Source organism: Juglans regia, chromosome 5 (assembly GCF_001411555.2).
Source record: "Juglans regia cultivar Chandler chromosome 5, Walnut 2.0, whole genome shotgun sequence".
Lineage (NCBI taxonomy): Eukaryota > Viridiplantae > Streptophyta > Magnoliopsida > Fagales > Juglandaceae > Juglans > Juglans regia.
Genome location: NC_049905.1, coordinates 11,516,746 through 11,541,043, shown reverse-complemented (window position 1 = coordinate 11,541,043; position 24,298 = coordinate 11,516,746). Strand labels below are relative to the sequence as shown.

General features: G+C 38.7%; 2 protein-coding genes across 2 annotated transcripts; one reads left to right on the top strand and one right to left on the bottom strand.

Annotated features, from left to right (window-relative positions):
* Positions 1 to 3,435: 3,435 nt before the first annotated feature.
* Positions 3,436 to 7,899, bottom strand: LOC108987030 (ruBisCO large subunit-binding protein subunit alpha). Its single transcript, XM_018959870.2, has 8 exons — positions 7,637 to 7,899; positions 7,084 to 7,264; positions 6,553 to 6,674; positions 6,209 to 6,416; positions 5,949 to 6,094; positions 5,524 to 5,830; positions 4,644 to 5,095; positions 3,436 to 4,052 (listed from the first exon to the last, which is right to left on the bottom strand). The coding sequence occupies exons 1-8, from the start codon at positions 7,688 to 7,690 to the stop codon at positions 3,765 to 3,767; spliced, it is 1,758 nt and encodes a 585-aa protein (XP_018815415.1). The 5' UTR covers positions 7,691 to 7,899; the 3' UTR covers positions 3,436 to 3,764.
* Positions 7,900 to 16,195: 8,296 nt separating this feature from the next.
* Positions 16,196 to 16,962, top strand: LOC108987029 (transcription factor PCF1-like). Its single transcript, XM_018959869.2, has one exon. It carries the CDS (start codon positions 16,209 to 16,211, stop codon positions 16,803 to 16,805), a length of 597 nt encoding a protein of 198 aa, XP_018815414.1. The 5' UTR covers positions 16,196 to 16,208; the 3' UTR covers positions 16,806 to 16,962.
* The last annotated feature ends 7,336 nt before the right edge of the window (positions 16,963 to 24,298 follow it).

Sequence of the window (24,298 nt, the reverse complement as noted above, 5' to 3'; positions counted from 1 at the left end):
CCAAAAGTTGAAAAGATGTTGCACCAGTTCAAATCTGTATTTGAGGAACCAATGGGGTTGCCTCCACCTCCAGATTTTGACCCTCGAATGATGTTGAAAGAGGGGACTGCTCCAGTTTTTGTGAGGCCTTATAGGTACCCCCATTACCAAAAAATAGAAATAGAAAAAAATTGTTAAAGACTTATTACTGAATGGGGTGATTAAACCAAGCCAAAGTTCATTTTCTTCACCTGTTCTCTTGGTGAAGAAAGCTGATGGCACATGAAGAACGTGCATGGACTATAGAGCTCTCAATCAAGAAACTGTCAATGATAAATTTCCAATTCCTATGATATATGAGCTCTTGGATGAATTATATGAAGTAAGGTATATTTCTAAACTTGATTTACGATCAGGTTATCATCAAATAAGAGTGAGGGAAGAAGATATCCCTAAGACAGCATTTAGAACTCATGAAGGCCATTATGAGTTCTTAGTAATGCCTTTTAGGCTTACTAATGCACCAGCCACTTTTTTAGGTTTAATGAATCATGTCTTTAAATATTTCCTTCGAAAATTTTCTTAGTCTTTTTCGATGATATCTTGGTTTACAGCCAAGATCTAGCTCAACATCTGGAACATTTAAAAATAGTGTTATTTGCTTTATGGCAACATACTTTGTTTGCTAAAAAGTCTAAGTGCAAATTTGGTGTCATGGAAGTTGACTACTTGGGCCATATTATATCTGGGGAAGGTGTAAAAGCAGACCCTTCCAAAATCTCAGCTATGATGGAGTGGCCTTTTTCTAAAATAGTTAAGGCCTTAGGAGGTTTTTTAGGCTTAACTACTTATTATAGGAAGTTTATCAAAAATTATGATTCAATAGCTGCCCCATTGACCATGTTATTGAAAACGAATTCCTTTGAATGGATTGTAGAAGCTAAGAAGGCTTTTTGCACCTCAAGCATGTTGTAGCTCATCCTCCAATTTTGAAGCTGCTAAAGTTTTCTCAAGAATTTTCCATCGAATGTAATGCTTCTAGAGTAGGTTTGGGGGCTATGTTGATGCAGAACAGCCAACCTATAGCCTATTTTAGTAAAGCACTCAAGGGTAAGGCTCTACTTTTGTCAACATATGAAAAATAAATTTTAGCACTTGTGAGTGCAGTTGGGAAATGGAGGCCTTACTTGATTAGTTAGCCATTTAAGATTAAAATTGACCAGCAAGCTCTTAAGCATTTGTTGGAACAGAAGATAGCCATAAAAGCACAGCACAAGTGGATCTCAAAGCTCATGGGATATGACTTTAAAGTTGAGTACAAGAGAGGCAGGGATAACAAGGTGGCTGATGCACTTTCAAGGAAGATGGAAGAAGATTCTGTTGTTTTGGCACTCGTTTCATTTCCTACTCCTATTTGGATTACTGAACTGACACTAAGTTACTCAGAATCCTCTCACATTACTCAATTAATTGATGCTCTGAAGAAGGGGGAACATGTTCCAAGAGAATTTTCCTTGTAGCAAGGACTTCTACTCAGGAAGGGCAGAATGGTGATTGTTCCTGATTCATCATTTCAGAAGAAAGTATTGCAATATATTCACTACAGTCCAGAGGCAGGACATGTTGGCTACCATAAAACTTTACAAATAGCTAAAATGGATTTTTTTTTTGGCCTAGTATGAGGAAAGACATCAGGAAATTGGTTAAGGAGTGTCAAGTCTATCAAGTCAACAAGTCAGAAAATGTTCTTCCAACAGGGTTACTTCAACCATTGCCCATTCCTCAGAACCCTTAGCTCGATATTGCCATGGATTTCATTAAGGGTCTTCCAAGTTCTAATGGAAGGACTGTTATTTTTACAGTGGAGGACAAATTGACCAAGTTTGGTCATTTTTTTCCTTTGTCTCACCCTTATACTGCAGCTAAGGTGACAGAATTTTTGTTCTCGGGGGTTTTCAAGCTTCATGGTTTACCTAGAACAATTGTGTCAGATCGTGATGTTGTGTTCACCAGTTTGTTTTGGCAAGAACTCTTCAAGGTGCAGGGCATGACCTAAACTATGAGCTCAGCTTACCATCCTCAATCTGATGGTCAAGCTGGGGCTTTGAATAAGGCTATTGAAGCCTACTTAAGAGCTTACAGTGGTTCTAAACCAAAGAGTTGGAGTATTTGACTTCCTATGGCTGAGTGGCATTACAATACAATTGTGCATGCCTCTACAGGCATCTCTCCATTTCAAGCTTTGTATGGAATGCCACCACTAAGATTGTCGTCTTATGTAGCAGGCACCACTACTAATGAAGCAATAGATCAGTACTTGAGGAATCGTGAACAAATGTTGTCATTATTGAAAGAAAACTTAAGGAAAGCTCAAAGTAGAATGAAGATGTATGCTAACAAAAGGAGATCAGAAAGATTTTTTGTGGAGGGTGATTGGGTTTTTCTTAAACTTCAACCTTATAGACAAAAATCAGTAGCCATGAGACATAACATGAAACTTGCCCCTCGATATTATGGTCTCTTTCAAGTGATTCAGAAAATTGGGACAGTTGCTTATAAGTTGAGGTTGCCTTCTACATAAAAAATCCATCAAGTTTTCTATGTTTCTTGTCTTAAGAAGAAACTAGGGGACCAGATTTCTCCTTTTCTTACATTGCCTCCAGTTGATGATGAAGGTGTTGTTCAACCCAAGCCTGAAAAAATTCTTGAGGGGGATGAAAAAGGTAGGGGACCATGCTGCTATTGAGGTCTTGATTAAATGGGTGGGTGCTAATATGGATGATAACTCTTGGGAGTTGTTATACAAATTGAGGTCTATCTATCCTCATTTGGTTGGCACTATCTTGTGCTGGTCACAAGTGCCTTAGGAGCAAGGTCTTAAAGAGGTGGAGATTGTCACAGGTGCTTGGGTGCTGGTCCTTGAAGAGGAGGGAAGATTATGATGCACAAGAAGGGTAAAGGCTATGCGGGGTGAGGAGAGTTGAAAGGAAGCATAAGGAAAAAAAAATTAGGGGAATAATGAGAATAACGATTGTAACTACTTCTAAAATAAAAAAGAGGATTTAAGTGATATGGCACGCATTAGAATATTAAGTTATAGTGTCGTTTGATTTGTAGAGTTATATTTTGGCTTGTAGAGTTATATTTTGGCTTTAAGTGAAACGATGAGTATTGCTTTTAAGAGATGTATGTGCGTTTTACATTTCAGTCTTGGTCGTTTTGGGTCATCTTCTATAAAAGTAGCAGCACAGCTCCTGTGTAAGAGGCATTGGTTGATCATTGAAGTTTAATACAACTTTAAGGTTGGGAATTCCTCGAAAATTCCCTACCAAGATTCACAAATATAATCTTGCATTTGAGAATAATTGTCTTGTAGCGTGAAATCTTCTTGAGTGAATTCTGTGCATACGATTGTTGAAGGTTCAGTAGCGTTCTTGCTAGAAAGTACATTACAAATTGTGTTAAGCGATTGTCATGCATGATGTTTCAAGTAACATTACTCTCAAAGCTCAAGCTCCCCCAAGTCGGATAGGAGAGCTGATACATGATGTTTCAAGGTCATTCAAGTCATTTCGTTCCTTCATGTCAATACTGCCATCCATCCGGACCCATTGGTATTACACACCAGACTACAAAATTACAATATTCCAAATCCGTACAATAAAAAAGGCAAATTACTACTACTTGGAAATGACATACCTCTTAATTCACCGCAATAGGACAGCTGCTCTTTCAAACCTAAAATCCTAAAAACACTTGTATTTTGATGAATTCTTGAGAGAAGATCACACTGTAAGTCCTTGTGGGGGAGCAGCCATGGGTGCCTTAGGTTTAGCCTTTTCAACCACAATGGCCTGGGTGGTCAGGACCATCCCTGCAACTGAAGCAGCGTTCTGCAATGCACATCGTGTCACCTTTGCTGGGTCGATAACGCCAGACTCCACCAAGTTCTCATACTTGTCTGTCATTGCGTTGTAACCAACTTCCCATTCGCTGTCCTTTATCTTCTCCACAACTACCTCACCTTCCATTCCAGCATTTCCAGCAATCAGTGATGCTGGTGCTACCAGTGCCTACATTTTAAACACATCAATCAAAAGGTAAGAACCCCGCCAAGAAATTTAATCTTACACAGCAAGGAATAAACAAATCCATTTCACATAAATTATTCATCTAATAGACCAACAGCACCAAGGACATTGCTATAATTTAGTGGCACGCCAGATTCTTTTGATACAGCACAAACACCCACCCCTCGAGGATAACTGCAGCTCTCTATACCGTAGCAGAAATCCAACCCAAAGCCACTTCTTGAAGCATGCCAGATTTTTCTGGTGGAGGGTTTCTGTGGCTTTCCAGAGGGTGCTTCAAGCTTTTAAGAAGTATGAGCTACCTTTCAGTCTGTTTATTTATGCAGCTTGGGGCTTCTGAGAAGCAACCCAACCATTCTAAAACTTGGTTTAGCTTCTCACATTCTTAAAAGCTGCAGCCATAATAAACTGGCGAGTGGGACATTCAAACCCAGTTTAGAAAAAAAAAAAAAAAACCATATTTTCTACACCAAAACTAGTACCAAATTTAAATTAGCAGCAGCCCTCAACCAGTTTGCTACTCAACCAAAACTTCCATCAGTAGTTTATCATGTTATATAATAGACTTCTTACCTTCTGCACAATATCAGCACCAAGCCGCTCATCTGCATCGTCAAGCTTCTCCTTAATTGCTGGAACATGAGTTGAGAGATGAACCAGTGCAGCACCACCACCTGGCACAATCCCTTCCTCTATGGCAGCGAAAGTGGCATTCTTGGCATCTTCAATACGGAGTTTACGGTCCTCAAGTTCTGTCTCCGTTGCAGCACCCACCTTTATTACAGCTACCCCACCAGACAATTTGGCAATTCTCTCAGCTAGTTTCTCTGAGTCATACACTGAATCTGTCTCAGATAATTCCTTCTTCAATTGTGCTATCCTGGCTTGTAACTCATCCTTTGATGCAGCATCTGCAATAATGGTGGTGGAGTCCTTGGTGATGGTCACCTTTCTAGCCAAGCCAAGCTGCTCAACTGAGGTGTTCTCAATAAGCAGCCCCAGATCACTGGCTTGGAACTCAGCTCCTGAAATATGGATCAAGAACATAAATTAGCACCACGAAGTGACATTGTACCTATAATATGGTGCACCTTACCCCTGTTATGTTGTTGTAAAAGACTACAAACACAATAAAGCCTTTCAATATCAAAACCTACTAACTTATAAAAATAAAAATAAAAAATAAAAATAAAAACCTACTAGGATAACAAAATTCCAAGAGAAGAAATTGGCCTTAATTTCATACTCAAAATGTATATTCGCAACCAAAGGGACAGCAACAGAGCATAGACAAACCAAAAATACCTGAATCTGACAGTGTTATATCCACATTTCATTTGCCAACCACTAACAATTGTTAAAGCTTTTATAAGTACACTATACACTATACATTATTATATGACAGGGAAAATATATAGAACCAAACTCTTTCATTCTAATGAGATGTAACTACCTGTTAGAATAGCAATATCTTGAAGGAGGGCTTTTCTCCTCTCACCAAAACCAGGAGCCTTAATTGCTGCCACATTGAGAATGCCCCGCAACTTATTTACAACAAGTGTAGCCAAGGCCTCCCCAGTGACATCCTCTGCAATTATAAGCAACGGGGCTCTCAACTGAGTGGTCTTCTCTAACAAGGGAATTATGTCCTTTATTGCAGAAATCTTCTGATCTGTCACCAAGACTCTTGCATTCTCAAATTCAGCAATCAACTTTTCAGGGTTTGTGACAAATTGTGGGGAGATATAACCTCTGTCAATCTGTGCACCAAAAGGAACCAAAACGGCAGATGAGCCTCAAACAACTACAAGCATGCTTATGCGCCACGCACACAATAAATCAACTCACGGTCTAGAATAAAAAAATACATAGACTCACTTCCATTCCTTCTTCGACTTCAACAGTTGTTTCAAATGAAGATGACGACTCGATGGACAAAACGCCATCTGGCCCAACCTTGTCAATCGCATCCGCAATCATAGCCCCAATAAGATCATCATTCCCCGCAGATATGGTTGCAACAGCTGGAAAGAAAACCCAAAAGGAAAATCCAAAATTTAAAAAAAGAAATTAAAGAAGTAAAAATTTTGTCACCAAATAAACAAATATTTCAAATAATAATAAAACAAACACAATACCTTCGATATCGTCACGACCTTCGACAGCCCTAGCCTTCTTCTCCAACTCTTCTACCAAGCCCAGTACAGTTTTATCGATCCCCCGCTTTATAGAGACTGGATTTGCACCAGAAGTGACACTCAAAAGACCTAATTTAATGATTTCCCGTGCAAGAACTGACGCAGTGGTTGTACCATCACCAGCCGAATCATTGGTTTTACTTGCAACCTATGTACCACAACACAAACAAGTAAATACATTATCAAAACATCTCTTAGTCAACTGTAGAATACATTTATAGTAAAAACAGAAATTGAAGAAAGAAACATTATAGCATATAATACGGTAAAGATGAAGATCCAACCTCCCTAATGAGTGCTGCACCAGCATTTTCCATGGCATCGGGGAGCTCAATAGCTCGAGCAATTGTGACTCCATCGTTTACTACTTTAGGACTTCCAAATTCATCCAACACAACATTTCTCCCTTCAAAATACCAAAAAGAGACACATCAAATACAAAATTGATGTTAACCCAGACTGCATTGAGCAATTGCTACAAACGACAAAACTCTTTAAAAAAATATATATATATTACAATGGAAAGGACAAATATACAAAACCTCCCAAGAAAATTGAAGTTAATTTACATCTAAAAATAATTTATAGATAAGGCGCATTTCAATTGGGCAAAATTGCAGGGACTACAGAAGTATTTTTCTCAATAAAACAATAACTATGAAATCTTGATGGATTAGCTCCCATGTCAGTAAAGTTTTTTCTATGAATAATGGTTACCAAGCGCCTCCACCAACCGGTTACCAAGAGCTCCCATATCAGTTAAGTCACCAGCACCACTCCATTTAACGATGGAAACAGCCAGAACAAGAAGTTACCTCTTGGACCAAGAGTAAGCCCAACAGCATCCGCAAGCTTATCAATTCCGGACTGCAGTGCAGATCTTGAATGCTGGTCGAATGCAATTTCCTTTGCAGCAGCCCTCACAAGGAGCCTGCCGCTCGATTGTCTAAGATTCAGCCTGTTACTCTGCTGCTGAGAACCCCTTCTTCTCAACCCCTGTCACATTGCATCCACAGATTATTGCATATATTTAAATATAAAAACCAACATAATAATTCCCAAATTGTAACTAGAAAAGATTGCAACGTATACAAGACCACGCCTAGAACACAACAAAAACAGAGTGCCTAGAAGATAAAATCCTCAATTGCTCTCATTTCCATCAAGAACAACAACGAAAAGCAATTATATTTTTAACCAGCAAACTCAAAACTAAATGATAAACATTAAACCTCTTCAGGTCCTTAAGCCCAGATAACCAAACCCACAATACACACCCCCCGCGCAAGCATATTATTTTTCCCAGAAATTTTTCTACGAAGGCAAAGGAATAACCAAAAGAGCCCAATCAGAAAGATAAACAAGCACCTGTTTGGGGGAGCAGAAGATGGATGCTGTAGAGATAGCGTTAGTCGACGCCATTTCTCAAGAGCGACGCTAAGGGTTTTTGGGTTGTGGGTCAGTGAGAGAGTGGTCGTGTGGATAAGGAGGCAGCGAGAGAGTGTTGGGTCTTTAGGGTTTAGTTTTATTGGAAGAGAGGATATTCCAGAAGCTTCGTCCAATTCCAGAACCGTCGAGTTCGGTTCGGTTCGAAGGCCCAAAACGCGAGCTATGGACTATGGAGTCCGCGTGCGAGCACTGCAGATGAAAAATTATAGATATAATCCTCATATTTTGTACATCTACTTAAAAATATATTATTTTATATCCACTTAAAAATATATCATTTTATTTTTTTAACTACATAATAAAAATAATTTTATATATATTTAAAAGTAAAATAAAATAAAATAATAAAATAATATATTTTAAAATAGATTTGTAAAGTGTGAAAAAAAAAACTGAAAAATCGGTTAAATTTTATCGAGTCGTGGGTTCAGTCTAATTTATAATCAATACGATACCCCTTTTTAAGAATCAAAATTGATCTTAGACTGGGCCAACGATTTTTATATTTTAAAAATCGTTTTAAACCGAATAGGTATATATATTTATAATTTTTTATATTATATATTAAATTGTTAATTAATATAACATAAAATTTTAATTTTATTATTTAAATCTTTTAATATTATAACATAAAATTAATTTTATAATTTTTAATATAACATTTGTTATAAGATACAAATTTTAATCTTCTAATTTAAAATTAATATAACATAAATTTTAATCTTAAACATAAACATCAATATTAAGTTATTAATATAAACTTTTGATATATATATATATATATTAAAGATAAATACATTTTTGGCATAATAAATTATAATATATATTCTTTTTATAAATACATTTTTATACATTTGATCATACATACTCATATAAAAAGTTTAAAACTTATATAGATTATAGTTAAATTCAATATTATACTAGTATGGGTTAATTATTATAAAATAATGTAATTATATTATAATATAAATAAACTAATATTTTAATATATTTAAACATCATATTATTACTAATATTGATAATCCGTAAAACGGAAAAATCGGACCGGACTAGACCAAAATTGAAAAAATCAAAAGTTCTGGTTTTGGTAATGAATCAATCCGGGATCATGAATTAGAACATCATTTTCTCTAGAAAGAGAAGCTATTCCTTCTTGCTAGAAACTCCAAATCATTCCGAGAGTTTCCGCAGAAGAGGAAGGTGAGAGTTGTGTGAATATGCTTTTCACCATACTCTCAATCTCCATTTCCTTTCTACTGTTACTGTGTGAATATGCATCTATGGTAGTGTTTTTTTTTTCTCGTCCCCTCCACCGATTCAGTTTTCGTCAGATCTACTACGCTCCTACCACCATCAGTCAACATGTGCCCACCACGCAATCCTACTACCACCGATCTACTGGACGACATGGAACCACACCAAAACTCTCAATGCTTGACCCTCACGAGCGGCTTACTTCTATGCGTAGTCTTCACCCGCCTCCACGCCCCAACGACTCTGATGGCTACATGTACCGTTCTAGTAGATTTCTCACCTCACGATCTTTCATATTTGCCCCACCTTATCTCCCAACCATCAGCGCGTAGCATCCACGTGCCACGACAGAGGCGAGGGAAGACAGATGCTTCGTCGTAGATATGGTCATATAATGCCGGTCTTTCTACTATGTTATCTCTTTCTCTAACCAATGATCTTAAAAATGGACTATGGATCTCTCAAAAAAATATCTTAAGACAATAACTGCAGTGCACCTAAAACTTATACCGCATCCAACGATGGCTTATTTAAAAACCATCTTTTAAGATGGCGCCCTCTTTGTAGGGCATGGGTGAGGACCAAGAAATTGGTCCCAAAATTCGTTATATTTTCTTTGTTTTTTTCATCTCTTTTTGTGATGTGGTTATTATTCTTGGATGTTTGTTGGGGAACCTCACATCCTCCTCATGTATCATCTTTCTTTTTTCTAATGAAATTTCCTTGCTTAGAAAAAAAAAATGAATCAATCTGGTATCAATTCTTAAATTTTCAAAATCGATATATACCGGTTCGGTTATAAAAATGTGTAAAATAGGATCGAACCGGACTGGTTATTTCATGAATCAAGTGTCAACATTTTTTTAGAAAAAATAATTTAGAAAAAATAATAAATTTGAGATTATTTAACTCCTTTATTTTATATTAAGAATAATTAGATACAATTAAAGGTTTTTTAATAAAGCATTTCACTTATATTTATATAAAATAGTTAGAAAACAATTATAGGTGCATCATTATTAATTGAAAAAAGTGTTAAAATCATTATCTCCTCTCCGTCCTTCAATACGGTGGCCTAAAATTATTGAAAAAATATCTATCATCACTAACTTATCTTTTACAATAATATAATACAACGTAAGAGGATAGTGATTGAAAAGATCAGAGACCATTTTTCAACACTTTCATAATTTTGAGAGACTATAGGGTTGTTTGGGAAAGAATCTAATTTATCTTATTTTAAGAGTTTTCATAATTTTTTTTAAACATCATTTAAATATAAATAATTTTAAATTTTTAACATTTTTATCTAAACATTATATAATCATTATAACTTTTATAAACTCTCAAACAAAATATAAAAAATAATACTATTTTTCAAATTTCAAAGTAAAAATAATAATAATAAATTATATTCTAATAATATAATTTTATAATATTATTCAACAATTTTAATTTTACAATAATATAATTTTAACTTTATAATATTTATATTCGATATTTTCTTTCTTATTTTTAAAATTTAATAAAATATCTTAATTCAAATATTTTAATTACTATTAATAAATTATCTTATTATTATTTATAAAATTCTCATCTTATCTCATTCAGTCCTGATTATATCCTGATCACATGCCATGCAAACGTTACTCTATTTAATGTTAAGGTTCACATCGCGACAACATTTAATGTAGTGACATCACATGCTATGTATATCTCTCTCCAAATCTCTCGCTATTTACCAGAGTTTGAAATTAGAATAGGAGTTTTACAATGCTTTTTACTGTCTAATAATCTCAAAATACATTTCAGTTTTTAAAATAATAATAAATTCTTAATAAATATTACAGCACTCAACTTTTTTTTTTTTTTATAAAAAGGATCTCATTCCATTCATTTAAAAGGACATACATTTTTGACTTCAAATAACAAGTCAATTACAAACGTTCGTAGAATCTCAATACACTAATATGACTGACATGGTCTAGTCCAGACGGCTTATTTCTAAAGACCAAAATCTAAGAGATAGCACAACTCTGTTCCCAACAGAATTCACAGTAACCAAACATAAAACTCCATACCTAACTAGATTGAGTATGGAGAAACCAAACCCCAACATCACCGACTAAGCGGAGGGGGGACAACACCCTTTGGACCTAAGTCCGAAGGGACAAATATTTTTGGGTTTTTTTGTTTTCTTAAAAATAAAGACAATGCATAAATAAATTACATAGAGAAAACACTGTAAAAAGGAAAAAATAGTGCACAAAAAATGCCTCGGAAGGGAAAACCGACGGTCGGTTTTGGGAGATCCAGAGTCGCCAGTTCGGGAGCTGCCGCGCGTTGCAACGGCAGAGAGCTCCTTGGTGGCGCGTGAGGGCCACGCGCCGACGAGCTTCGGAATTTTCGTCCCGCGCTTGCAGGCTACGCTCCACTTCGGTTGGGGCCGTGTTCGGTGGACGTGTAGATCGGAGGCTGGGCAACCTGCTGGTGGGGCGCGTATTGGCTATAGGGACCCCAAAGACCACCAACGGCGATTCTCCTTTTATTTGGCCTGAAAAACGAAAAAGAAAAAAATAAAATACAAAAGAAAATCAAAGAAGTAGAGGGAAAGAGTGAGGGGGGAAGGAGCCGAAGCTCCCACCCCCTCTAGCCGGTCTGAATGAGCTGAGTTTAGAGAGAAAGTTGCGGTTTGGGTTTAGAGAGAAAGTTGCCAGATCTTCTAGCCAGTTGTGTTTCAATAAATAATTTTATTTCATTTGGATACATAAATAATTTTATTTCATCTTATCTGATAATTACAATTTATTCAAACAGAGCCTTAATAGTTTCGTTTGGATGCTAGAATGGTCTGAGACTATATAACTTGGTACAGTTAATGACTGGCATGTTTGGATTCAGAAAGTATTTCATCTCATTATTACAATTTTTTTTAAATTCTCACACAAATCATTCTAAATGCATGCAAAATATCTCATCTCAAGTATTCTCAGAATATTCTACTATTATTTATTATTTTATTATTATTTTTTATCTACTTATTATTACTATTCTTTACTTTTTACTATTATTTAATATTATATTATTACTTTTTCATTACTTTATTATTATTATTCACAATTTTTTTCAACACTTCTCACTATCTCAACTCACTGCAGACACAACAGAGAACTTTAGTAACTCACTTTCTCCATTTCTCCATTTCTTGATAAATATTTGATTATTATTAAGAAAACATAACAATAAAATAATTGATTTTCTAATAAATAATTGATTTCTATTAAGAAAACATAACAATAAAATATTATTCATTCGTTATAAAACATACCAATAGTTGATGAGATCCATCACTTTTTTAAATCCTTATAAAAAGTTAAAAGTATATCAACTTATTTCATTCATCCTAAGATTTCTCAATGAGACCTACATTCTAATACAAAACAAATTCAAATATCTTAACTCATTATTATTCATAGATATTATAATATATTATCATTGTAGGCTATCCCTCTTTAACTCTCAACTATATCGAACAACAATTTTAAGAGATCTATGGTTTAATTTGGCTATGTATTCAGCAAATTGATTTTTTAAAACAAATCACATATTTTTTCCAATAATATTAAGAGAATGAATCAAGTGTATCATTTATTTTTAATATAAATCTTGTTCACAAAAATTGATATGATACTTGTATAAGGTAAAAGGTAAGTTATGATATGAAATATGGTTACATATTAAAATAAGAATTTTGCTACACATAAATTGGTATGTTAACACACCACTTATAATGAGACTCATTATAACTTTAAAAAAACCAAAACACAAATTATTTCATAGCATAGTTGATGAGAAAATTTTTCACATTAACGGTGTGTTGGGTGTATAAAAAATAAGATATATAAATAGATTTTCTCTTAAAATAATATCTGTAATTAGCCTATTGTGGATAAATTAGTCCCTATATTAAGTTTGAACTTTAAACTCCATATATTTTTAATTTTAATCATTAGGATCCTTCTGTTAATAGTTTGTTAAATATGGCACATCATCTTCACATGGAAAATCTATGCCCCGAGAGCTTTATAATATACGGTCCGGTTCTCCAAATAGAAAATCTGGGTTTGAAACCCTATATCCCGTTATTATATATATATATATATATATATATATATATATATATATATATATATGACACACCATCTCCAAGGTCCTAGGTTGGTACCTAAAGCAAGACTTGGACATTGCCTGGATGGCTGGCCACCCAAGTATGTCTAGGCTCAAGCATTGTCATTCATCGCCTCGGTGGAGACCCCATGTGACTATAATTCTTTTTAATTTTTTTTAAAATGTGTTTTTAAACTTTCTTTACATGTGTGACACTATTGTTCGTGATGACGTGACATATTTACGAGAGCGTTAATAGTGTATTAAAAAATGATCAAAGTTAAAAGTACTTGGAGTTCAAAATTGTACGAGGACCTTCTATTTAAAAAGCAAAGCATAATTAATATTTTAAATTTAAACATATAAAAAGATACAAATTCCCTAGTGAAAAGGATATTATGATTTTGCTCATAAAAAATATTAGAGTATGTAAAATCCTGATTTCACATTGGTGACAAATAAATGAGACCTAGAAAAAAATAGATTCTTTAATCGTATTTCCATATTTATGATAAAAGAGCGAGTTTTGCATCTTTCTTGTAGGCATGCTAATGAAATTGCCAATCTTTTCAAATTTTATAGAGTTATTTGACCATATAGAAAAAAATGTATTCATTGGACATTATCGTCAATTTATATATGACGCTCCCTAACCTTGAATTTGAAAATTTGTTCAAATATCTGACTAGGCATGGAAAAGTGCACTTGCTACTAACACTAAGCTTGCAAAATCGACGAGCATACTCAAATGCAAGTCTACTTTTCATGCTTATTTTACATAATTGATCCTATTATTAGCATACTTAATCTCTTATGCTATATTTCAGCTCTAGGGGGGCCTTTTTACTTGCAAAGTTTCTTCTTTTTCTCTCGTTGTTGTTGTTCATATCGAGAGTTTGCCACAAAAGAGGTTTTCTTATTCGTTCTTTTTATTGTCTTCCTCCAATATAAAAAATGTTACTGCTTATTTTCCTCTTCCTTTTTACTCCCTATAAGCATCACCCAAACATGTGAACTAGTGACCCACAGGGCCACAGCTAGCACAATAAAAAAATATATGAGAGTAGTAATATTGCGTCATGAGGAAATGGTTGAGGCATCGAGGGTGAGAGGTGGTTATGGCTATTATTAACGAGTAGGCGGGCAGGGAGCAACGGGGGCAACCAACGGTGCAGAGACCCATGGCAACGACAGTGCCTTGTGTCAATATCGACTAATGGATAGACTCACGACACTATTGAGGGTCAACACCTGCCTAAAGATGGACCACAACATCGGCGTGGGTCTAGATCGACTCATGGTGCTCCTTTGGGTGGCAAGCACTTTTGCTCTCAAGGTGCTCAGCCTAGGTGATGAGCCTTTTTGCCTCCTGTGGTGCTCTCCTAGGTGGTGAGAACTTTCACTTTTCAAGTTGCTTGTCGAGGTGGTGGGGAGCACTTTAACTTCCTTGTTGCTCGCCTTCGAAAGTGAGCACTTTGCCGCTCAGAGTACTTGCCTGGGCACAAGCACTTTGCCTCTCATATTGTTTGGTTGGGTTACAAGTACTTTACCTCCCAGGATGGTAGCTGGCGTACGAGCACTTTTCCTTTTCTCATTGCTTGCTTGGTGCATGAGTACTTTGATCCCATGGTGCTTGCTTGGGTACGAACACTTTCCATTTCCATGTTGCTCACTAAGGTGGCTATCATTTTCACTCCTGTGGTGCTTGCCTAGTGTCTGAGCACTTTCCATTTCAACATTGCTTGCTTGGAGTACAAGCACTTTCCATTTTACCTCGATGAGCACTTTAACTTTCTTGGTGCTCGCCTGGGGGGCAAGCACTTTCCCTCTCGTAGTGTTCGTCTAGGGTACGAATACTTCGCCTCCCTTGGTGCTCAACTTGATAGTGAGTACTTTCACTTTCCATGTTGCTCATCGAGGTGGTGAGCACTTTGCCACCTGTGGTTCTCATCTAGGATGATGACTTTAACTCCCTTGGTGCTCATCTGGGGTTCGAGCACTTTTGTTTCCATGGTACACTCCTTAATGGCAAGTACTTTGTTTCCCGTGGTTCCCACTAGGGATACAAGCATTTTTCAACTGTGGTGCACACCTAACTGGAGGGCACTTTGCTTCCCTTGGTGAACTCCATGTTGCTCACCTGATAGAGGGTACTTTCGCTCACTGCATTGCTAACCTTGGAGGCGAGCACTTTGCCTCCATGGGAATCAAGCGTGTGCATTTTTAAGCTAGTATACTTAAGATGTATAATCCGTATGGCCGTGACAACCAAACCTGCTTGGTCCAAAGACTATTGGTGGCTAAAAAATGGCCACCGAGTGATGGCCCTTATTCGCCACCCACATCCAAGGTTTTATTTTTTGTATTTTTTAATTTAAAATTATTATAATTTATTTTTTATTTGTATTTTGATTTTCTTAAGTAAGAAGAAAACTTCAACATATGACGACTTTAGATAGTAAAAAGTGTCTTCCATTAAATATGATGAACTGAATTTATAACGGAGGTAATGCACAGAGATTATTGGTCATTTATCCCTATTAATTATGCATGAGAGGATAACTTTACATTAATGGTGATTACAAACTTTAATAATTACAGCAAAGGATGATGCATGCCCAGGCTTTGATGAAGTAAGGTCATAAATGAGTAAATCTGAAGACTTAATTGCAAAGAAGAAAGAGACTCATCAACACAACTAATGCATTTCTATTTATAGTAACCAAAGCAGATATCACTGGCCTTCCTATTTAGCACATCATGAATTTACTAGCCATTGGATTCAAGCCTATATTAATTAACTCCCAATCCAACGGTTCACATTACCATTAGCTAGCATTCCTAAAAATCAAACATTTAAGAACATTTAATAGAAAATTGCAAGAAGAACTAGAAAACAATATTACACAGATCATTTCACCAATAGAAAGTATCAGTTTCAATCAAGACTAATTATGCAGAAAGAAAGCACATTCAAACCTCTCTCTCTTTCTCAACATTATATAAACCCCTAAAGCATATGTAATTTTATTGAGAACATATGGAGTTGGAGAAAATAAATGATCTGGAGATGAAACTCTCTAGCTCATCAAACAATCAACCCACTCCCAATTCCCAACCAATAGCAACAAGTGCCTCAAAAGCCAAGCTCCTTCCATGTAAGGCCCCATCAAAAGACCGTCACACCAAGGTTAATGGTAGGGACCGCCGCATCCGGCTGCCACCAATATGTGCTGCTCGTGTCTTTCAACTTACTCGCGAGCTTGGTTACAAAACCGACGGCGAGACCATAGAATGGCTCTTGCGCCAGGCCCAACCATCCATTATCGCTACCATTGGCAGTACCATTAATGGAGGTGTGGCTTCCAGTGCTGCTACTTTTGGTCCTAGTGCCAACACTACTATTGATGCGGTTTCCAATATTTCATCTTGCCCATCTTCGACTTCTTCCAAATTCCCTTGCGTGGCCGAAACTGTGCATGAAAATAGAGATCATGTGGTCAACAAGTGTGCATTTCGAAGACCTAAGCCGGTGCTGTTGCCATTTGAATTTGGTTTGGTTTCAAACTTTGATATGGAATTTTCTGCCAATGAGATCGCCATGCTGCAATCAGTGACAGATATCGAAGAGGGAGCTAAAGAGAAAGATCCACAGAAAAAGTTCTGAAAATGTATAATGCTTTAGAAGCAATTAGCTATAAGGGTGATTGTAAAATGGAACTAAATTAATGGAATGTTGCATGGATGGAAGAAAAAGAAATTTCATTTCTCCTCAGAGATTAGTCAAATCAGATCAAATGCAAAGGTTGTGAAAGTAAACTTTATAAAGTGATTTCTTTTTGGGCAACTTGGGACCTAATTAGTTTTAGTCAATTCCAAAATAGGTCATTTCATTCAATTAATGGAGTGATATATTACGTCAAAGAAAAGGAAAAAATCCAAAAAACAAAATTGGACAATAATGAAAGGAATCCAAACAATCACATAAACAAAATTGAGTAAATGTAGAAAAAAAGAAATTGCTATTTTGATTTTTCAAGGAAATCAGCACCTCCATTATTGGCACGAAGCCTTCTATTTCTCATCTATGTAAATCTCAAAACATTCCATCGGAACAAATAACTAAAAGAAAAATAGAAAAAACAAAGCAAATGATTGTCGTGGCCTTGAACACGATAATGGGCCCAACCCATTACAACTATAACCACAATTATTTAAACTAAAGATAAAGCCCACAACTAAATATAAAGCCCACAATATATGAATAAAACCTGCAACTAAGAATAAGCCCACCGACACACAGCCCACAAACAAACAAATAGGAGATTAAGCTTTATCCCCCTTTCGACTTCAGCCTAGTGTTGTCGTGAATTGTTTGAACCCTAAGATGCTTAACATATGTGTCCCCTTCAATTTGCTTCTGGGGCACCCCTCCATTTGACTAGAAGTTCGATCAAGGGCTAGTTTTGGCACTTGGTCATTTGTCGCTACAAGATCTATTCTGGTTTGATGCGAAAAGCCCCATGTGGATCAAGAGGAGGCAACCTTGGTGAAGGTACAATTGAGGGCCCCAAGTGTTTCTTGAGGCAAGACACGTGGAACATCGGATGAACCATGGACCCCGACGACAGCTCCAGTTGTAAGCTACTTCACCGATCCGTTGCAAAACCATGAAGGGACTGAAGTAGCGAGAAGAAAGTTTGGAACTTTAGCGTCAAGCAACACTCTCTACTTGTATTTCTATAGCTTAAGGTGTATCATATCTCCCACCTCAAACTCACGCATGGTGCGGTGCTTACAATATTTTCTTTTCATAAAGGCTTGTGCTACTAGTAAGTTCTTTAGTAGGGCTAGAATCTCATCATGTGACTTCAAGTGGAATCCACTTCTACATTCTGTGTGGTCCTTGAGACATACTATAAGAGGGTAGGTGGGGAACCCCGTATAAGGCCTCAAAGGGAGTGAGATGGGTGGAAGAGTGGAGATTGGTGTTGTACCACCACTCCCCCCATGCTAACCAAGTTACCCATTCCTTGGGATGGTGGTGAACAAAACACCTTAGAAATTATAACACAACGGTTCACAACTTTTGTCTGTCCATCGAACTAGGGGTGGTAAGCAGAGTTGTAAGATAGTTAGCATCACGTAGCCTAAAAACCGTCTTCCAAAAGGAGCTCGTGAAGGTGGCATCTCGGTCTGTAACTATAGTTGAGGGCATTTCATAGAGTTTATAGACCTGGGAGATGAAGAGTTGAGCCACTGTAGCTGTAATGTAAGGATGGGAGAGGGGGAGGAAATTGGCATATTTCATAAAGCGGTTCTCCACCACTAGGATCACAGAAAATCCATTGGATAAGGGTTGGGCCTTAATGAAGTCCATTGAGATATCTGTCCAACTTTTAGTGGGAATGGGTAGGGGTGGAGTAGGCCAACAAGGTGCAGGTTCTTTGACTTGCATTTTTGGCAAGTGGAGCACTCTCTAATGTAGAGCTTTAGGCCCTTTTTCATTCCTGGTCCTATGAAGTAATTTTTGGTAGCTAACATACCCCCATAAGGGTTGTCATGGATATAGTGTAGAACTTATGTCTTAAATGAGAAATTTTTTTACAAATAAATTCCTCCCATTTTTAAAAGCATACCATTCACTAGGGTAAACCTCTTGTTAGGAAATTGAGCTTGTTGTAACTTCTGATAAAGTTCAGAGAGGTCCATATCAGTCTTGTAGAAAACCTTAAGGTTTTGTAGCCACATGGGGTCCAAAATTGTAATACTTGTCAAAGAAACTTCCTCAATTACATCAGGCTGCCTAGATAGAGTACTAGCTGCCTTGTTGTAACACCCAGCTCCTTCTTCTTACGTACGCTTTTCTCTTTCTGACGTATGTTTCGTCTTGATGACGTAAGCAAACCCTAACGGTAGAGATTATGTGATCATCTGCCTTTCTCACTACCGACTGCGAGTCACGTTGTGCGTGTCGAACCATGATAGCGTGTCTCGAAAGATATCGTGTGACTTCTAGGGCACGCCAGGTGTTTTAAATATGCTAGAAATATTTATAAGGAGTATTTCCATCATTGTTGAATTAAGATTTGATCTTAAATACGACAATCATAATATTATTGAAGAGCTCCAAAAATATTATAATTGCCGGAAATCATTTTAATATTATTATTAAAATGATTTCAATTATTTAAGATATTATGGGATTTAAATTATGTTGAGAACTTTTATTAAATAAATGGTTTAACCCTTTTAAATATGTTAAGTGAGACTTCATCATTTTATTAATGATGAAGAATACTATTTTATAAACTAAAGTTAGTTTAAAATAATATCTACCCTAATTCCTCTAAGTGCTTTTAATTAAGTTAATGTTTTACGCATCTTCAAATCAGTGTTTTAATTATTCGTCGTTAGATCGTCGTATAGACCCCCAGACGAAAGGACTGGGTTAAATACCCAGACCCCTCTCTTTTCCCTCTCATTTCCCCGTAACCCTCTCTCTCCTCCCTCTCTCCTTCGGTGTACGCTGTGCGTAGACCACCTCACGCCGAACGGCTTAAGGCCTCAGCCCGGCGCCGCCGTGCGTCGCCAGGCCACACCGCCGGCACCAACGGCTTGCTCTCCCTCCGGCGAGTCCATCCATGCCGACCTCTCCCCCTCACGCTCTCCCTTTCTCCATTTCGGGACTGCACAGCCCGTATGGGCTTAGTGCGCGTAGCGCCGCCGTGCGCCGCCCAATGGCTCCACCGCTCCCACGACGAGCTCCTCTCCCACCGGCCATCATCCTCCACCGAAGCCAACCCCTATGAAGCAGTCCTCCCCCTCCTTCCACGGCAAGTACCCGAAATGGGTCTCTAGCCCATTTCCCACCGTGCGCCGCCGTACGCGGCCACCCACGACCACCCATGGCCACCATGGACCTCCTCTCCCTTTCCCCGAGCTCCTCCATTTGACCCATGGCCAGAAACCCCCTCCTCCACCTCACGACTCCTCACTCACGCACGCACGGGTTGCACGCCGTGCACCACCGTGCACCGCCACCCATGGCTGATGACCGCCATGTCCAGCCTCCTCAGGCCGCCACCAAGCCAACCCGACCTCCATTGGCCCCGATCTGCCACCCACGAGAGCACACTCTCTCTCACTCTCCCACGGTTTCTCCTCCATGGAATGGCCAGATCTGCCACCGTGAGCCACCGTGGCGCCACCTCGACGCCACCACGAGATTCACCACACCTCCTTTAGCCAAGCCCTAGGTCTAAACCATCACTTTATGTGATGGGTAATCACTGCACGTGATGGACAGTCACTGCGTGTGATTGACCGCCACTGTACATGGCTAGATCCGCCATGTTATGCTCTTTACCATCATCACAAGGCTATCACGAGCCTTTCCAAGACCACACCTAGCTATCTAAACACCTAAACAGTCACCGTACGTGAGTTAGCTACCATGTACGACTCTTCCGACATCATCGGCTACGACGATCAGCAAGCAATGCACGGGTTATCCCGTCGATGGTATAACCCTCTATCCCTCATAATTATGTTAGATATTGATTAGTTGACTAGGTTGTGGACTGTGCTGTTAGTATTTGTGGAGTTGAGGCATTGTGATGAAGTGTTGGGCATTCTGTGTAGTGAAGTGTTGGGCATATCTGTATTGGATGGAGGTGCATTGTGCCGTGTAGTGTACTGTGATGTGTTGGGCGTAATTGGGAAGTGTGCTGTGTAGTGTGATTGGGAATATGTGCTGTAATGGTGGCATGGTGTATGTGGAATGGATACAGTGCACACTGAGTGTACTCTGTGTGCATGTGGCGTGTTGTATATGTAGGGAGTACAAATGGAATGTACTCCATGTGATGGTGGGATGCACCATATGGCGGGTACGCCATAATGGTGACATGTCGTGATGTGTATGAAGGGAGTACACGATGGGTGTACTCTGTGTGGGGTATAGTATATATGAGGAGTACACGTGGAGTGTACTCTATGTGGTGGAGTAATGCACCATGTGGCGGATATGCCATAATGGTGATGTGGCATATGGGATGGGAATAGTACATGCTGTGTGTACTTTATGTGTGGCGTAATGCGAGACAAGGAGAGTATATGTAAAATATACCCTCCTGGCGTATTGTGGAACGGGATGAGTACAAGTGGAGCGTACTCAGTGGCGTAGTGCGCGTAAGAGGAGTACATGTAGAATGTATTCTATGTGGTGGACGATGCACCGTATGGCGTGTATGCCATATTGGTGATGTGGTATGTATGTGGAGAGTACATCTGGAATGTACTCCATGAGATGGTGAGATACATCATATGGCGTGTATGCCATAGTGGTGATGTGCCGTAGTGTGTATGAAGGGAGTACACGAGGAGTGTACTCCATGTGATCGGGGGATGCACCATATGGCAGGTATGCCATAGTGGTGATATGGTGTGTATGGATGGAGTACATGTGAAATGTACTCCATATGATAGGTGATTCACCATATGGCAAGGACGCCGTAATGGTGACGTGTTGTACTGTGTATGAAGGGAGTATACGAGGAGTGTACTCCATGTGATATAATGATGTACCATATAGCGGCCATGCCATAGTGGTGATATGGTGTGTATAGATGGAGTGCATGTGGAATGCACTTCATATGACTGGGGATGCACCATATGGCGTGTAGGCCATAGTGGTGATAGAGCGTATGTAAAGGGAGTACGAGTGGAACGTACCCCCTGTGATGGAGTGATGTACCATGTGGTAGGTATGCCATAATGGTAACGTGGTGTGTATGAAGGAGTGTACTCCACGTAGCAGCGACACTCCGTGTGACATGTCGTAGAGATAAGGATGGCTATGTGATTGATGGGTGTGGAACGTGATGGATAGTGTTGGGGAACTGTGAAACAGTGTCCCGAAGTAGTTATGGCGTAGCCTGTAGTCTGAAGTGACAGGTGTCATTGTGATGGACTTATGGCCAGGAGTATGCGCAAAGTAGCGGAACAAGTATAAGAGTGCGCAGCGGAAGCATGACTGGGGAATGTCACGAAGTGACATGACTATTGACAGTCGTGCTTGTGATGGGTGAAGTAGTGGAATAAGTGTAAGAGTACGCAGCGGGAGCATGACTGGGCAACGTCACGAAGTGACGTGGTTATTGGAAGTCATACTTATGATGGGTGAAGTGTTAAAGTGTAGAAATGGCGTAATGGGAACGTGACGAGATGTCGCGATGTGACGGGAGTACGAGAGGAACCGTACTCGTGATGAGTCAGGAGTGATGTAGTAGAATGTTAGGTAACACGACAAGGTCACGGTGTAGCACTGGAGCAATCTCGGGCTATATAACGTGACATGAAACGTAGTTATGAATGGAGTCTTGTCGGGTTAAGTGTTGGGATGAACTGTCAAAAGGGACGGGTAGCGTGAAGAGTCATGCTAGCCGGGTTAAGAGAAGATTGGTATCGGAGTATGGCCCTTGTCCCTACGAGCAGGTGATCAACGTGTTATATACGTTGATCTTAGGTGATAAAGGGGTAAGGTACCTGTGTAACATGGTGAGAGACACGTGCCGAACGGATTCACCATATGTAATGGATAATCTGTCATGAGCATAGTTGCACGGTGCTTAAGCCTCAGAGTTGGCTTAGAGCCATGTGTCTTTATGGATGGGAATGAGGATTTAGTGTGGGCCAAGATGCATGAAGATAGTGACGGATGCATCGTTAGGATTGAGATGTGTGATTTCATCGGTCGGAATCATGCGTCGAATGTGGTTGTAAGAAGAGTAAGACGAATGTCCTAGTGTCTTAATCCTAAGGTGAATAAGGGGTTCACTTTAGTGGATGAGCACTTGAGACAAGACTTTGAGTTGAAAGTTGTGGTGACTATAAGTGGTCCTCGAAGGGTTTAACATAGTGAAGGGCACGTAAGTGCACGGGATAGAAGGAGAGTGTTCTAAGTATAGCATAGTTCTATTTATAGTTTAAGTTACTTATGCATTAGATAGAGAATGATGCTAAGGTTATGTGTATGCATGTAGGTTGCCATCTGACAAGCACGTGAATGGACTGAATGAAATGCAAGTAGCATGGAGTCCAGGTAAGTGTTACGTTCATACTCTTCTAGAGTTATCAAAGATACAAGAAACGCTTTTCCTTTAAAATGCTCACGAAAAGACTAAAAACGTTTTAAGAAAGAAAATGCTAAATGTTCAAAAGCATAAGTATGTACGGCCCCTCATTGGCAGCCCCTTTTTACGCACCCCAAAGTATTAATTGTACGCATGTGAATGGATGACTATACGCTGTATCTATTGTATGTATTTTCTAAGAAAAACCCATAAACTGATGAAGATGCATGAAAGGCATGAAAGCAGATGCTTTTGTGAATCCTACGAACCGATGCTCTCATGTGCACCACGAGGTGATACTCGCGGATGCCATGATTGACGACGTTCAAGGTGACACTTATAGGATGCCACGGAAGCTGACGCTTAAGCCCATGTATGTTCTTTGTTAAAGAGAGGATAGAACTGAAATGAAATTGAAAAAGAAAACGGAAAGACCATTTTCGGGCTTACGCCCCAAACGATATTTTCTCACGAAAAGAAATGTTTTCCCACTAAAAGAAAGGACTGTTAAATGAAAGAACGAACTGAATGAAAGCTGTCAGCTCCTTCGAGCTGACATGAACGAATGAATGAAAAGAAAGAAATGAAAGCATGAATGTATGAAGACACGTAACGGCCACATGACATGAATGAAAGGGTACCGATGAATGGGCAGATTGCAATGCCGGGTAAGTAGCGTTGGAAGTGCACCCAGTGCTGCCCCCTATGAAAAGGGGTTCCCAACCCGTAGCCACGGGCGGAATCCGGGTCCAAAGGAAGACCGCTAACCCCAAACACACGGGGCGTAATTGTGTGTGCTGGCCTATGAAAGCGATAAGAAAGAATGGATGTACGCACGCACGCACGAATGCACATGTATGCACAAGAGCACGGGCTCTTGAAGAAATGAAGGCACTGACGGGGGAAACATTTTAAATAGAGGAAAGCCTTTTAAAAGAAAAGCCCCGTCCAGTGACGTTTTCAAACGAACGCACACAAGACACGTAGGCACGCACGTAATAGTATGTACGAATGATGAATGCAT

Excerpts from the sequence above, each read along its gene's own strand:
- LOC108987030 (XM_018959870.2), bottom strand. The coding sequence starts at position 7,690 with ATGGCGTCGACTAACGCTATCTCTACAGCATCCATCTTCTGCTCCCCC. Across the intron at positions 6,675-7,083 it reads GCTTACTCTTGGTCCAAGAG|GGAGAAATGTTGTGTTGGAT; the intron begins GTAACTTCTTGT and ends GGTATTTTGAAG. Across the intron at positions 6,417-6,552 it reads GTGCAGCACTCATTAGGGAG|GTTGCAAGTAAAACCAATGA; the intron begins GTTGGATCTTCA and ends TGTGGTACATAG.
- LOC108987029 (XM_018959869.2), top strand. The coding sequence starts at position 16,209 with ATGAAACTCTCTAGCTCATCAAACAATCAACCCACTCCCAATTCCCAA.